Genomic DNA, 15,121 nt, shown 5'->3' with positions numbered 1-15,121 from the left:
GATTCAATGATGATTTTTACTGTGTTTGAGTGATTCAAACATTTAATTATTCCTACTTCTCTGAAAAGCTTTTGCAAACTCATGGGGTTGAGTTGCGTCTTGTCAATGATTTTAATTGCAACAAATGTAATTTTTTGAATCCATACAGACTTCAGTGCTCATTGCCCAACTAGCAAAGGTGGCTGAGGTTAGTAGCCTAGAACTGTAAGGAATCAACCTTATGTCTCACTTCACCGTGTTAGTGCTCCAGTGCATTACTCCACTCTTAGATGCTTAATTTTTCTAATTTATTTCCTTGCAATAAGGCACTGTTTCGGTTTTAAATTTATTTGGTAATCGAAAATCATTTATGAACATAACTCAGCATTCTTGCAGCCAAAGTTGTAAAAATATCAACAACAACAAATTGCATTTGTTGCAATTAAAATCATTGACAAGATGCAACTCAACCCCATGAGTTTGCAAAAGCATTTCAGAGAAGTAAGAATAATTAAATGTTTGAATCACTCAAACACAGTAAAATTGTTTGAAGTTATTGAAACCGAGAAGACACTTTATTTAGTGATGGAAAAGGCAAGTGGAGGAGAGGTTTTTGACTACTTGGTTGCTCATGAAGGAAAAAGAGGCCAGAGCTTAATTCAGACAGATAGTATTTGCAGTACAGTACTGCCATGAAAGCGTATTGTGCATAGAGAGCCAAAACCTTCTGCTAGATGCAGATATGAATATTAAGATAGCAAAGTTTGGCTTCAACAATGAGTTTGCAATTGGCAATAAACTGGATACATTTTGTGTGAGTACTTCTGCTGCTCCAGAACTCTTCCAAGGGAAGAAATATGATGGTCTTGAAGTGGATGTTTGGAGTTCAGGCGTTTTACTTTACATATTAGTCAGTGGATCATTGCCATTTGATGGCCATAAATTGAAGGAACTGAGGGAAGAGTGCTCAGAGCAAAATATGAGATTCCTTTGTATATGTTTGTGGACTGTGAAAACCTCCTCAAACGATTTCTGGTGCTGAACCTATGCAAGAGTGAGTTGAGGAAAAACTTCTTCACTCAGAGGGTAGTGAATTTATGGAATTCTCTATCCTAAAGGGCTGTAGATGCTCAGTCCTATTCAAGACTGAGATTGATAGATTTCTTGTGGATAAAGGGATTGAGGGTTATGGGGATAAGGCGGGTAGGTGGAGTTAGAATAGATCAGCCATGATCTTATTGAATGGCGAGGCAGGCTCGAGGGGCCGAATGGCCTATTCTTGCTCCTAGTTCTTATGTTCTTATGTTCTTATGTTCTTATGTTCTTATGCTCTTATGTTCTTATGTTCTTATGTTCTTATCTTCTAAGGGAGTCACAATAGAACATGAAGGATCAATGGATTGATGCAGGCCATGATGACAATAAACGTAGACACTTTCTGGAGCCAGAAATGGATATTTCGTATCCTAAGAGAATAGAAATAATAATAATAATCCTTGCATTTGACATAGCGTTTTTCATGTCTTCTAGACTCCTCAAAGCACTTCACAGAATAGACTGTAAAGTGAATTGAATGTATTTGTGGACGAAACGTGGCAGCCAATTGCACACAGCAGTGTCTCATGAACAGTCATGGATTGAAGTGACCATAATGGTTGGAATAGGCTATACTCATGAGGAAATCCAGAATTCCCGCAAAAATGAAATTTGATGAAATTACAATGGCATATTTGCTGTTGGGTAGAAAGTTTCCATGAGTTGGAAATCAGTGATTCAAACCCCAGCAGTAACCTTTCCTTAGCTAAGATTAGGCCAACCAGCCATCGCAACAATAGCAGAGGACAATCTTATTCCCACCACAAGGTAAAGAAGTATATCAGCTAATCAAAAGCAACACCATTATAGTGAATGGATCTTCTGTTCCACCAGTGGTGTCCTATCCAAAGAGAAGCCAAACAAGTACTGCAGGTAGTGATCTGAAGGAAGAGGTTCACTCAAAAAAGACTGTCACCTCTGTTGCTGGAGGATGGGGAATTGCTCCTCCCAGCCCCATATTGGAAAATGCTAATAACCTGAACAAAGCAGAGATTCCTGACCAAAAAAAGAGCTCTGTTGTACCATGTAACAATGCAGTGTCTGGAGGAATGATATGACCGAACACGTATGTCTATAGTGAAAGAACAAATGCGGATAGGCATTCAGCATTACAGAATGAAAAGGAGATCAACACTGCTCCAGGTCAGAGGACACCCCTGACCTCTACCCACAGTATTAGCAGTGCCACTACTCCTGACCGTATACGTTTCCCCAGAGGGTCTGCCAGCTGTAGCACTCTCCATTGCAGAAAGCTCTGGGAATGGGCATCGCTACATATAATGGACTGCCTGCATCTCCTGCATTATCTCAAGACACCATTCCTTTGTCTCAGACGTGAAGTAGGGGGTCTACAAATCTCTTTAGTACATTGACATCAAAACTCACAAGACGAAACATGTCTTTTAGGTTTTCCAAAAGACTATCTTCCTGTCCCAGTTCTGTGCAGGTTCCAGCATGGTATGTTGCTCCACTGATAAATTTTGTGAACTATACCCAGGATTATTATTAGTAGTAGTAATAATCGTATTATATAGCGGCTTACTTACATCCAAGGCTCTGAACAATGAGGGATTTGTATCCAAGCATACAGTGTACTGAGAGTACAAGTGCAGGAAAAGTAGTATAAATTAACCTTGTAGAATCTAACATACATAGTGATGATGGATGATTCTAGGCATTGTGTCACCATTTTTCTTGGATGGTTGTGTTCAATTTCACATGGATTCAAATCAATTTACTGTAATATACCAAATATGCTGTTTTTCTTTTTCAATAAAAAATGAATTTTAAACCCATTCTTACAAAAACAATAAATTCTAAATTTACAACTGTGGACTCCACACTGTAGCTTAGTGGTTGGAGCACTAGCATACGGTAATCATTTTGCAGTGCTGTCGGCTGGGTCCTAGTGAAATTGGTTTAAACTGAAGTTGTGAATATCTTGGGACTACTGGGATAGCGCTGAATATGGAGGTCATGGAAAAAATCATGATATTCAGTGCAATATATATGTACATATATGTTATTATTCTATATATAATAATAATCCTTGGATTTGATATAGCGCCTTATCACATTTTCGAGATGTCTCAAAGCGCTTCACAGAAAATACCGTAAAATGAATTGACTGCATATTTTGTTGGTGAAATGCGGCAGCCAATTGCGCTCAACAGTGCCCCATAAACAGTCGTGGATTGAGTGACCAAATTATTATTTTGTAAAAATAATAGTTTTGTGAAGAGATTATTACTCCCGGAAAAGTGATGCGCCTATTGACTAATAACCGATTTCCTACTTACTGCTAGGGAAACGGGCGCACGGAGTAAGAAAACGTGCCTAACATTTCACCCTGTTCGGGAATTGAACCCAGGTCTTCTCTCTTGCAAGGCGAGTGTTCTAACCACTGAATTACTGGATTCCACAGTGTAGCTTAGTGATTAGAGCACTAGTATAGGGTAATTGTTTTACAGTGCTGTCGGCTGGGTCCAATATCCCAGCCCCGTGAAATAATTCCCTAACCTCTGAAATTCCCTCCTTCTACCCCTCCATCTCACCCTCACTCTGTCTGTCTTCAAATTCCACCTCAAAACCTATACTTCTTAAATCATGCCTATTATCATTTTCCCCTTTCTCACTTGCTCAGTATCCAACTCAGGCATTGCAAAGTGCTCCAAGGTGTTAACCTGTGTGAACTACGCTAAATAAATGCTATTGCTAAATGCTAAAAGTTATTATTGTTGTAAGAAGGGCATGAAAAAACAGCTAATTTCCTGTTATCAAGTCTTTGCCGCTGTTCACTTCCTGCGAATATGTGCTGCTTACTTCACTTCCTGAATACTGTGAATATGCGCCATGTAAAGTGACATCAGCAGCGCTTCCTGTACATTTCAGCATCTGAATCAGGAAGAGGAAGGGATGGTCGTATGTTTCTCTTTATTCTGTAATTTTTCTTTCCCAGCAATGAGATGTGCAGGCTTTGCAGCCTATACAGGTCTGTGCATATCATAAATTCACAAGTCAAGTTCAGATGAGGAAGGCCCATATTCTTTTTGAAAATCCACCCTGCTCCTCTCCCATTTCATCATCGAGCTTTTTTTCAAGATAGGCCAGTATCCTGACCCCAACCCCCCTTCCTGGTAACCAGTTCCAGTGCTTACTTGCCCTCAGATTAAATAAATCCTTCCTGGCATCTACAATACAAAATTACATTTGTATAGCGCCTTTCACTTTGGGAAGATGTCCCAAGGCGCTAGACAGTCAAGAATTTGGACCGGGATGGGGGGGAGGGTGGGGATGGGGGTTGTGATCAGGGAGGGTGGAGGGCAGGGAGTAGGAGGATGAGAGATTCACTGAAGCCATGGTCCATGAGGAGGGCCTTGAGACGTGCTTTGAAGGAGGCTAGGGAGCAAGCGAGGCAAAGGGAATGTGGGATGGAGTTCTAAAGGGTGGGGGCAGAGAGGCTGAAGGCCAACTGCCGATGGTGGGGTAGGGCGGGCCAGGCAGGGGACATGGAGCAGACCAAAGCCTGCTGAGGGGAGGGAGTGGACAGGTTGAACAGTGGTTAGCGGGTCTATCCCGAAACTAAGCTTTGCAACTTTAAATCTCTGCCTTCTTCCTCTGCTGCCCTGGCAAATGTGAAAGTATTTATTTTCTCAGACCCATTTAAAATCTTAAAAATCTGTGTTAGGTCCCCTCTTGGAAATCTCATTTCAAGAATGAACACCCCAGCTCATCTAATCACTGCTCATAGCTTATTCCTCAAATTATGAGATCAACCTCCATGCTCTCCTCTGCATAGCTCATTGGGTCTGCAACTGCCTTATGTTGCATTAACCAGAACAACGACGACAACAAAATTATATTTGTATAGCGCCTTTCATGTTGGGAGGACCTCCCAAGGCACTGGACAGTCAGAGTTTAGGATCCGAGCTGGGTCTGGATTGGGGAGGGTGGAGGGCAGGAGGGGAAGCAGGGTGATCAAAAACAGTTAAAGAGGAGGGTTTTAAGATGGGTCTTGAAGGAAGCAAGGGAGGAGACGGGGTGGAAGGACTGTGGTATAGAGTTCCAGATGGTGGAGGTAAAGTGGCAGAAGGCCTGTCTGCCAATGGTGAGGTGGGCAAGGCAAGGGATGTGAAACAGGCCGGAGCCCATTGATTGGAGGGAGCAAGCAGGATGGTAGGGGGTTAGGAGGTCGAAAAGGTAGGGGGAGCAAGCCATGGAGGGCTCTGAAGGTGAGGACCACAATCTTGAAATGTATCCTCTGTGTGATGGGAAGCCAGTGGAGTTGGGTGAGGGTGGGGGTGATACGGTCACGGAGCCTGGTGCGGGCGAGGATACATTCTGCAGAGTTCTGGATGATCTGCAGCCTATGGAGGGAGGAGTTGGGGAGGTCGACAAGCAAGGAGTTTGCATAGTCAAGCCTCGATGTAATAAATGCATGTATGAGGGTTTCGACGGCCTGTAGTGTGAGATGGTGACGAAGCCGGGCGATGTTGCGGAGGTGGGGGAAGGCAGAGCGGGTAATGGCACAGATGTGGGGTAGAAAGGACAATTGAGGGTCAAACAAGACACCAAGGTTTCAGACTGCCTTAGTAAGGTGGAGTGTGCATCCATGGATGGTGATGCTGTCAGCGCCTGAGGTGTGGAGGACTTGATGTCAGACAGACATTCTGTCAGGACAGTAGTGGTCCTGGAGTCAAGGATAGGAGACAGAGAGATACAATTGGGTGTTGTCCGCATACAGGCCGCTCCAGGCCGCACCGGCGCCGCTTCGCCTCCGTCTCCCAGCAGCGCTCTCATGGCTGTTTCCCTCTCCGCAGGCTGCGAGGCCGGCGCTTGCAAGATGAGCGACGAGGCGGCCCTGAGAAGAGCTACATTGGAGGTAGCCCTGAGAAGGAAACATGATTGCGAAAAGAAGGCTCTTTTGATTGTTGAACGCCTCCTTGAAATGAATGTAACTGAAGACTTTCTGAGAGACTGTGCCACGTTTATTACTCCACTTCACTTTCAAGATGTTGTAGAGGAGCGTTCAATCATCAAGCAGTGTGGCTATCCTGTTTGTCAAAATAATTTGGTGAATGTACCTAAACAGCAGTACACAATATCTACTAAAACTAATCGAGTTTATGATATTACAGAAAGAAAGAATTTTTGCAGCAATTTTTGTTATAAAGCCTCCAAATATTATGAAGCGCAGATTTCAAAGAGTCCATTATGGTTACAAGAAGAAAGACCTCCAGTTTGTCACTTACTGAAAGGACAAAGCGGCAGTGCTGGACAGGAAATAAATTTCGAAAATTCAAACCTTCAGGTTTCAGATATTGCTAATTCCAGCGTTGTAGAAGAACAGCCTGTGCACGAGAGATCCCCCGGTGAAAATAGTAGTAGTGATTCAGAGCAAGAGTTTCTTTCCACTATCCTTTTGAGAGAAAGATGCAAATCTAAGACTTCAGAGCATAAGCTGCACAAAAAAACACAAGGCAAAGCTAGAAAAACTGAAAGAAATGATCCAATGGCAAAACATAAAGAAGAAGATCACACAGTTGGAAAAGTTACCGAACAATTGAAGAAATGTCAAATTAATAATGCTGAGGAACCAGATACTAGATTGTCTCAAAGTACACAAAACACACAGTTGGCTTCTATGCCAGAGGAATCTACATCTCCAATGTCTTCACAGAAAGTCATGGGAAAAGATCAAGCTACTGTTGCGCCTGGAAATTTTACTACGCAAGGTCTAAGCAAGAAGGGTGCTGCTTCACTGAAAATGCTGATAGCAAAATCAAAATATCCTAGTTCAGGAAGGCACACTTACAAGGTGGATCGATCTGTGAAAACTGATATATTGGATTTGCTAAGACAAGCACTAACTGAATGGAATACAGAAGAAACATTAATATTTCTTTACGGTTCTAATTTCAAGTGCAAAACACTAGAATCGAACGAGTCAAGCCAAGTGACTTGTGTGAGTAAGCAAGAACTTGATGAAGATGACTTGGACAATCTAGAGGCAATTGAAATTGGAGATCCTAATCAGAATTCCAAAAATGATAATAGTTTGAGACAATGTCCTCCATCCCAAGGGTCAGCGACTAATGTTGGACCACTCCCAGATATGGAACGACTGAAGCCGGAATCTGAATGCCTTCACCTGAAAATCAGAGAATTTTATAAGGGGCGGTATGTTTTATCTGAAGACATTGATGGCAATACTGAAGAACATTTGGAATCCATAAATTATAAACACAGAAAAGAAAACCCGGTTCTTCCATTGGTGGATTCCAATGCCCAGCACCAAATCAGAAGACGAATTGTTGTGGAAAAACTTAAAAAAGCTTTACCTGACATATTGGGGCTTCTTCGACTTACAATGTGTGACATTTCTCCTGAGCTAAACAGACTTGTAAAAACATTCAGGCTAACAAACACAAATATCCTTCACCGACCCTCCCAATGGACCCTAATCGCTATTGTGCTGCTTGCAGTATGTTTTATTCACCTTGTCTTCATTGGGCGAAGGGAATGGAGGAAAGATTAGCATTTCACAAAACATATTTTTGGGATGTTTTAATTTTTCCAAAAACTATATAGACTGTCAGTGAAGATTCCACTTCTTCAAGAGACTCTGCAGAGTGTGAACTCAGAAATGTTCATATCTACTTTTCTGCAAGAATTTGATGCCCAGATTGAAGACCTGGAAAATTTGAAGAACATCTTCAAATACCATGAGAAGAATGGTGTGGGGGGTCTGTAAAACAAAAGTACAATTACATCTTGTAATTGAGTCGTGGAGTCCTGTAGCTCAGGGGTTAGAGCACTCGCTTTGCAAGCAAGAGACCCGAGTTCAATTTCAGGCAGGGTGAAACCTTGGGCAAGTTTCCTTACTCCACACGCCTAATAATAATCCCTCCAAAACCAAAAACAATAATAAATTGGACATTTTCAATCTACGACTGTTTGTGGGACATTGCTGTGCCCAATTGGCTGCTGCGTTCGCCCACAAATATGCAGTCAATTCACTTTACAGTGTCTTCTGTGAAGTGCTTTGGGACGTCCTCCTGACGTGAAAAGCGTTATATCAAATGCAAGGATTATTATTATTATTATTATTATATACAGGGAGCGTGTAGATATTGAAGAGAAGGGGACCAAGGACAGAGCCCTGAGGAATGCCGCAAGAGACGGTGCGGGAGCTAGAGGAGAAACCGTTTGTGGAGATGAAGTGGAGCCGGTGTGAGAGGTACGATCTGAACCAGTCAATGACAGAGCCGTGAAGGTTGAGGAGAGAGGAGAGGTGATGGATGAGGATAGAGTATAAAACGGTGTTGAAGGCAGCAGAGAAGTCAAGGAAGACAAGGAGGCAATGGGAGCTCTAGTCTCAGATGGGCAGAATGTCATTTGTCACTTTGGCCAGGGCTGTTTCTGTGCTGTTGGCAGCACGGAAACCAGACTTGGAAGGGTTTGTAAAGGGAGTGGCGGGAGAGGAAGGAGCGAAGCTGGGAAGCAACAATTTGTTCCAGAACCCTTTCCAGAGGAAAGGGAGGTTGAAGATGGGGTGGTAGTTTGAGAGCAATGATGGGTCCAGGAAGGGTTTTTTAATGATAGGAGTGATGACGGATGTTTTTAATGGGGTGTGAACAGTACCAGTGGACAGGGAGAGGTTTATGATGTCTGTGAGTAGAGAGGCAAGGAGGTGGAGCTGGAAGGTAAGGAGAGGGGCAGGGTTAAGGTCAAGAGAGCAGGTGATCAGTTGTATAAAGTGGTCAGAACTGTATACAGTGCTCACAGTGTGGCCTGACCAGATTACTATACAGCCAGATCAAGACATCTGAGAATCCAAACTCAACTGTTTGGTAATTTAGCTCAGGATCCTGTTTGTTTTGTTTATTACCCTCAGCCTCACTCAGCTCCACTGCTGCCCCCCTTTTAAAGCCTGTTATTTCTTCAACCACCCTTTCGGTCATCTTTCATTGATACCCAACTTATCTCCATGCTCCCCCCAGTTCAGTTGCCCATGGCACTTTCTGACATCCTCCTGAAGTGAAAGGAGCTAAATAAATGTAAATTGTTGTGGAATTTTATCTTAGCCCTTGCTGCTTCTTCTGATTCAACAATTTGCTCACTGCTGGAAATGGACAACAACAGCTTGCATTTATATGGTATCCTAGGCTAGTATCTCAGAGCCCTGAACAGTGCTCACTAATCAGGGGACAAAGGGGAGAGAGAGTTGACTATAGACACAGTTGGATAGTTTGGTCTTAAGGTGGGATTCAAAGATAGATAAAGAGAGGGCGAGATAGAGGGATTGAGGTTACAGAGGTGTGTGGCTGAAGGCCCTACTTGGTTGCAAACGGAATTGCTTGCAATGAAAGTGGGATGTACTTGCAGAGACCAGATGTTTTCTGGGAAGGGATTCTTTATCTTAACTATTGTATAAACTGCTCAGGCACATGAAACAGGCTCATCCATTCAGTGTTCTCTACAGTTGACCTGGGGGTAGAGAGAGATAGAAGACTATGCATCTCATTTCCTTGCTCGATTAAATTCTTCCCTTCTGCTTTTCAAGTCGTTTATGTCATTCATTTCTGCATATCCCTTCTGGGCTACAGGTAAGGACTTAGTAACCTATACTGCTCTTCACTTGCTGAGTGAATGTGTGGTATTATATAATTCCTTCTTATTTCATTTCCTTTTCGTTGCCAGAAGACTTGCGATGCATTTTGAATGCAAATCGTTTCACCTCAACATCTTCAACTTTAGAAATATAAAAATGTACCATTTGTGGGTCTATTGTTAAAATTGTATGTACATTCAGAAAAGTGCACAGAAAATTAGGCAAGGTTTAATTATTATAATCATTGAGTTTGATATGACACCTTTCACATTGGGAAGATATCTCAGAACGCTTCATGTTACTGTGAAGTGAAGCCACTGTGTATTTTGTCGGAGAACGTACCAGTTAATTTGCACACAACAATGTCCCACAACCAGCTATAGTTGAATGGCCAATTGGGGGATTGTTAGCCAGAATACCGGCGAAAGTCTTTAACTGATCTTTAACATCCACTTGAACAGGTAGACAGAACCACGATTTAAAGTCTCATCTGAAGGACGGCACTTCCAATAATACAATCTCCCCAGCACTGGAGTGTTTGGAGTCCTGTAGCTCAGTGGTTAGAGCACTCGCTTTACAAGCGAGAGACCTGAGTTCAATTCCAGGCAGAGGGCGAAACCTTGGGCAAGTTTCCTTACTCCACACAGAGCCTAATAATAATCCCTCCAAAACCAAAAACAATAATAAATTGGTCATTTTCAATCTACGACTGTTTGTGGGACATTGCTGTGCGCAATTGGCTGCCGCGTTCGCCCACAAATATACAGTCAATTCACTTTACAGTGTGTTCTGTGAAGCGCTTTGGGACGTCCTCCCGACGTGAAAAGCGCTATATCAAATGCAAGGATTATTATTATATTAACCTAGAATGTGAGTTCAAAATCTTCATGTGGGGCATGAATCCATAATCTTCCCACTCAGAAGCAGGATGGTTCCAACTGAGAAAGGCTGACACTTGTACGTGCAGGTGTCACTACTCGCACCTTACTTAAACTTTCCTAATTCTTTAGAAAAGGAGTTACATCGTGCAACATATTAACCAACGAGCACGGTAGTAAATCCAATCAGTAGAGGAACTGATGATTAATGGAGCCTACACTTGATTTAGACTTATACATATGCAAAATTATCTGATAAAATTTGTGTGCATTATTTCTAGCAGATCTGATTTTTTTGAAGTACGGTATCCAGGTACGCATTGTCCCATTCACCATGTCAGTATCATCACTGCTTTACTAGCCATAAAGCGATAAAGCTATCAAGTGTGCAATTACTGACTGTCTGTGGGGGACTCTAAACATTACTCATCATGAAGTATAGTTAACCGGTGCATTTTAACTAGGAAATCGACCACAGATTAGGCCAACTGTTGATGTTCCTGCAGTGAATAGCAATGACCTTCAGTACATACTCTGCATGCTCTGCTTGTCTCAAAGTAAATGGTTGAAACACTGGACATTAAAGTAAAGGAATACCACCACCTATACATTCCTGTCTAAGACATTAGTCATCCTGACTTGGACATACATCGTCTCTCCTTCATCAAGGTCAAACTACTGGTGTTTTCTATCTAACACCAATGTGAGAGAACCGTCAATACACGGTTTACAGCGGTTTGAACAGAAAGCCCACCGTAACTTTCTAAGGGAAACTAGAGATGGACAATGAATGCTGGGTCTGCTAGCATCACCCACATCCTGAGAAGTGGAAAAGAAAAGAAAGTGGGGTCTGCGCTGCTGATGAAATAAGCCAATTTAAAAATTCATTTTATACAGCATCACTTTCCATAATTTGAACTCTTCCCTGTCCACAGTGATGGGTCTCAATTGATGCTATTAATCCAGGAAAGGAAAACATTTAGCACTCTGCCAAACTCACATTTGAATATGAGAAAAATACCCAAAGTAGCCTTGAAGCCCAGGTGACAATTGTTCCCCATGGAGGTAAAGCAGTATTAACAAAATTAACAGGTTGAAGTACCCTCTATAATCACGAAGGAAATGAGGGAAGAGACTGTGGCCTTGATTTCCAGATCTCAAACTCTGCAATGTCTTACCGGAATTATTGTAACTACCACATTTGTGGATTTTATTTTTGCATGGTATTATGGCTGCTTTCAGAGTGAATTCAGCTGTAGCTCCAGATTGTTCTTAACATAACATAACATAACATAACATAACATAACATAACATAACATAACATAACATAACGTAACATGTAGGAGGAGGAGTAGGCCATTCGGCCCTTCGAGCCTGCCCCGCCATTCAATCATGGCTGATCTTCTAATCTATCTCCAATCTAATTTTGTTAGATGAAGGTTTGCTGGGAAAATCTGAGATTGCTGGCAAGTGGCCAGAAATGTGCTTACTGTTTATGAAGTCAGGAAATTGGTCATCAATCGTTCACATTACAACACCTGTGCGCAGAAGTGAAATTGACAAGGCTTCTATCTGTGGCCTCCAGTTCATCCATACAATACTATTCACATTGTTCTAGTTAAAATGAGCAATTCACACAGTGAAATGATTGTTTGTTTATACATTGCTTATTGAGACCTTTTTAGAAAAAAAACGTGTATCATCATGCATTCAGATACTCAACAAGATTCAAGTGGAAAATATACAAGTGCATCTTTAGAGTTGTGAAGTATCAATAGAGATACCTGGGTGAAAATTGCATTTATATTGTAATTCAATTAACATGTTGTTGAAAAATGTAGCATGTCTCAGTATATCCATGAGCCTATAGGTATAGTTTCCTTGAATTTCACAATAATTGGACACAAAATTGTCTATTGCAGTGCTGGTTAGTGGGAAACAGTTTCAACTTTAATACAAATAATCCTTGTATTTGATATAATGCCTCATCAAGTCTTCAAGACATTTCAAAGAACTTCACAGTAATGTAAAGTGAATTGACTATATATTTTGTGGGTGAAACGCGGCAGCCAATTGCGCACAGTAGTGAATTGGGTGACAAAACTATTTTTAAAATTTATTTTGGATAAGATGGTTGTAGGAGGAAAGGAGTTAAGAAGACAGAAGAACATAAGAACATGAGAAAGGATGCAATGAGGAAAGACCAATGACCCTATGAATCCTGCTTCTTTCTCAGATCGCATGGCACATGCCCTGTCATATATTCAATCCACCTTCACCTGGAGACCTGTGAGTTACGTATTTAAGATTCCTATGGTTAACCCAAACTTGCAAATTTTATACATAAATTGTTAACCAAACCTGCAAATTAGACCTCAGTATATTTTTGGACGTTGTCTCAAAGAGATTTGGTGTGTGGGTTTTTCACTAAAATTATCTGTCATGTTTGCATACAAGGTACACAGTCACTACACTTTACACTATATTTTGTGAAGCCCTTTGAGACATCATTGCAACCTAAAAGGCACTATATCAAAGTAAGAATTATTCTAATAATAATAATGATAATAATAATAATCCTTGCATTTGATATAGCGCTTTTCAAGTCTTCTAGACGTCTCAAAGTGCTTCACAGAATATGCTGTAAAGTGAATTGACAGTATATTTGTGGGCGAATTATTATTAGTAGTAACAACAACAACAACAAGATTACATTTGTATAACACCTTTCACTTCGGGAGGACGTCCTAAGGCACTGGACAGTGTATAGTATTTCAGACCTGAGCTGGGATCAGGAAGGGAGAAGGGAGGGGAAGAGAAGGGGGGTGACCAATAGCATGGTCGAAGAGGAGGGTTTTTGAGGCGTGACTTGAAGGAGGCTAAAGCGGGGGCGAGGCGGAGTGATTGGGGAATGGAATTCCAGAGGTTGGGGGCAGAGGGGTTGAAGGCTCTCCCACCAATGGTGGGGCGGGTGGGTCGGGGGACCGAGAGCAGGCTGGACCCAGCTGAGCGGAGGTAGCGGGCGGGTTGATAGGGGGTTAGGAGGTTACAGAGGTAGGGTGGGGCGAGGCCATGGAGGGCTTTGTAGGTGAGGACCAGGATCTTGAACTGGATCCTCTGAAGGATAGAGAGCCAATGGAGTCGGGCGAGAATGGGGGAAATGGGGTCACAGAGTTTGGTGTGGGAGAGAACACGGGATGCAAAGTTCTGGATCATCTGCAGCCTGTGGAGGGATGAGTTGTAAAGTAAACTAGTAGTAGTAAAATATCAAGGATAAGATAAAACAAACACAAAAAGCAGAGAGCACATTGATGTCCATAGTTTGATTCCACTAACTCTGCAGACTTATATAAAGCTATTTTCCACAATAAAGCTGTGTACTAAAGTACACTGTGAAGGATTCAGGATGCATCTGTGCATTGTCATCAGAACCCATTTTTCCTCAGGCAAGTAATAAACAGTCCAAAGGAATATTGAATGTGATTTGAAATAAGTATACTCAATAAATCTGCATGTTTACCAGTGGCAGATCAGCACAAAGTGCCTTGCCTGGCTTTCCCCAAATAAAGAGAAAGCAAAATATTCATTAGTTGACAAACAACTGCAGGGCAGAGTGGCAGCAATGATAATCAATAATTCTACATATGCCTCATGATGTAAACAGTGCCCTTCACGGTGATATTGCTTATTGAATTCTGTAGAACTGTATGTGTGCTTAGCAGCTTTCGCTTGATCCTGCCAACTGAATTAGATTTAATTCATATAACAAGGCTTGTCATTTGGTAATTGATTTAAAGTAGTCAGTGAGCATTTATATAAGGGTGTTCAATTGTTTTGCCAGACTGTTGCCAAGGCTTGATAGCTCAAGGGATAAATTATCTCCCATATGACTGGACTTGGGGTGAAACCTAAGGCAAGTTTCCTTACTCCACACGCTTTTTTTGTTTTTTTTCTTGAAGGATTATTATCAGGCATGTGGAGTAAGGAAACTTGCCCAAGGTTTCACCCTGCCTTGCAATAAATAGGAATCTGGTTGTTAGTTGATTGGTGGATCGCTTTCTGGGGGTAATAATCCCTCAAAAAAATAATAATTTGGTCACTCAATCCACAACTGTTTGTGGAATACTGCTGTGTGCAATTGGTTGCTGTGTTTCGCCCACAAAATATACAGTCAATTCTCTTTACAGTATATTCTGTGAAGCGCTTTGATGTGATAAGGCGCTATATCAAATGCAAGGATTATTGTTATTATATTGTATTCCAAGATCCAGGAGTTAACTGATTTATATCAAGTTGATAGTAGTTGTATCTTTATCAAAATACTTCAATCTGACTGACATGTTACAGTAAACTATTACAACCTATTTATGGATATTCAAAAGTATTTGCCAAATTATTTGAATAATTAATAATTATCCTTGCATTTGATACAGCATTTACCACGTTAAGATGTTCCAGAGATTACTGTAAGTATAGTGACTGTAAGCGAAATCTCAGAACATTGACTCAGTGTGAAATTTGGCCTGCAAATAGTCAATTGCTTCACCTTACAGTA

At 41.6% G+C, this 15,121-nt stretch overlaps 1 protein-coding gene and 1 pseudogene across 1 annotated transcript; both read left to right on the top strand.

Moving 5' to 3' along the window:
• Positions 1-420: 420 nt before the first annotated feature.
• On the top strand, positions 421-2,413 carry LOC103185172 (annotated as a pseudogene).
• Positions 2,414-5,917: 3,504 nt separating this feature from the next.
• Positions 5,918-7,828, top strand: LOC103185166 (putative RNA polymerase II subunit B1 CTD phosphatase RPAP2). The gene is made up of 2 exons (XM_042334409.1): positions 5,918-7,560; positions 7,666-7,828. Exons 1-2 carry the CDS (start codon positions 5,918-5,920, stop codon positions 7,826-7,828), a joined length of 1,806 nt encoding a protein of 601 aa, XP_042190343.1.
• The last annotated feature ends 7,293 nt before the right edge of the window (positions 7,829-15,121 follow it).

The sequence above is a fragment of the Callorhinchus milii genome, unplaced genomic scaffold (genome assembly GCF_018977255.1).
Source record: "Callorhinchus milii isolate IMCB2004 unplaced genomic scaffold, IMCB_Cmil_1.0 Scaffold4, whole genome shotgun sequence".
NCBI lineage: Eukaryota > Metazoa > Chordata > Chondrichthyes > Chimaeriformes > Callorhinchidae > Callorhinchus > Callorhinchus milii.
The sequence above is the reverse complement of the archived record's forward strand: the minus strand, read 5'-3'. Positions and strand labels throughout refer to the sequence as shown.

Bases quoted from the DNA above. Each gene is read 5' to 3' on its own strand.
- LOC103185166 (XM_042334409.1), top strand. From the start codon at position 5,918: ATGAGCGACGAGGCGGCCCTGAGAAGAGCTACATTGGAGGTAGCCCTG. The intron at 7,561-7,665 runs ATGTTTTATTCA...AAAACTATATAG, and splicing joins GCTATTGTGCTGCTTGCAGT to ACTGTCAGTGAAGATTCCAC.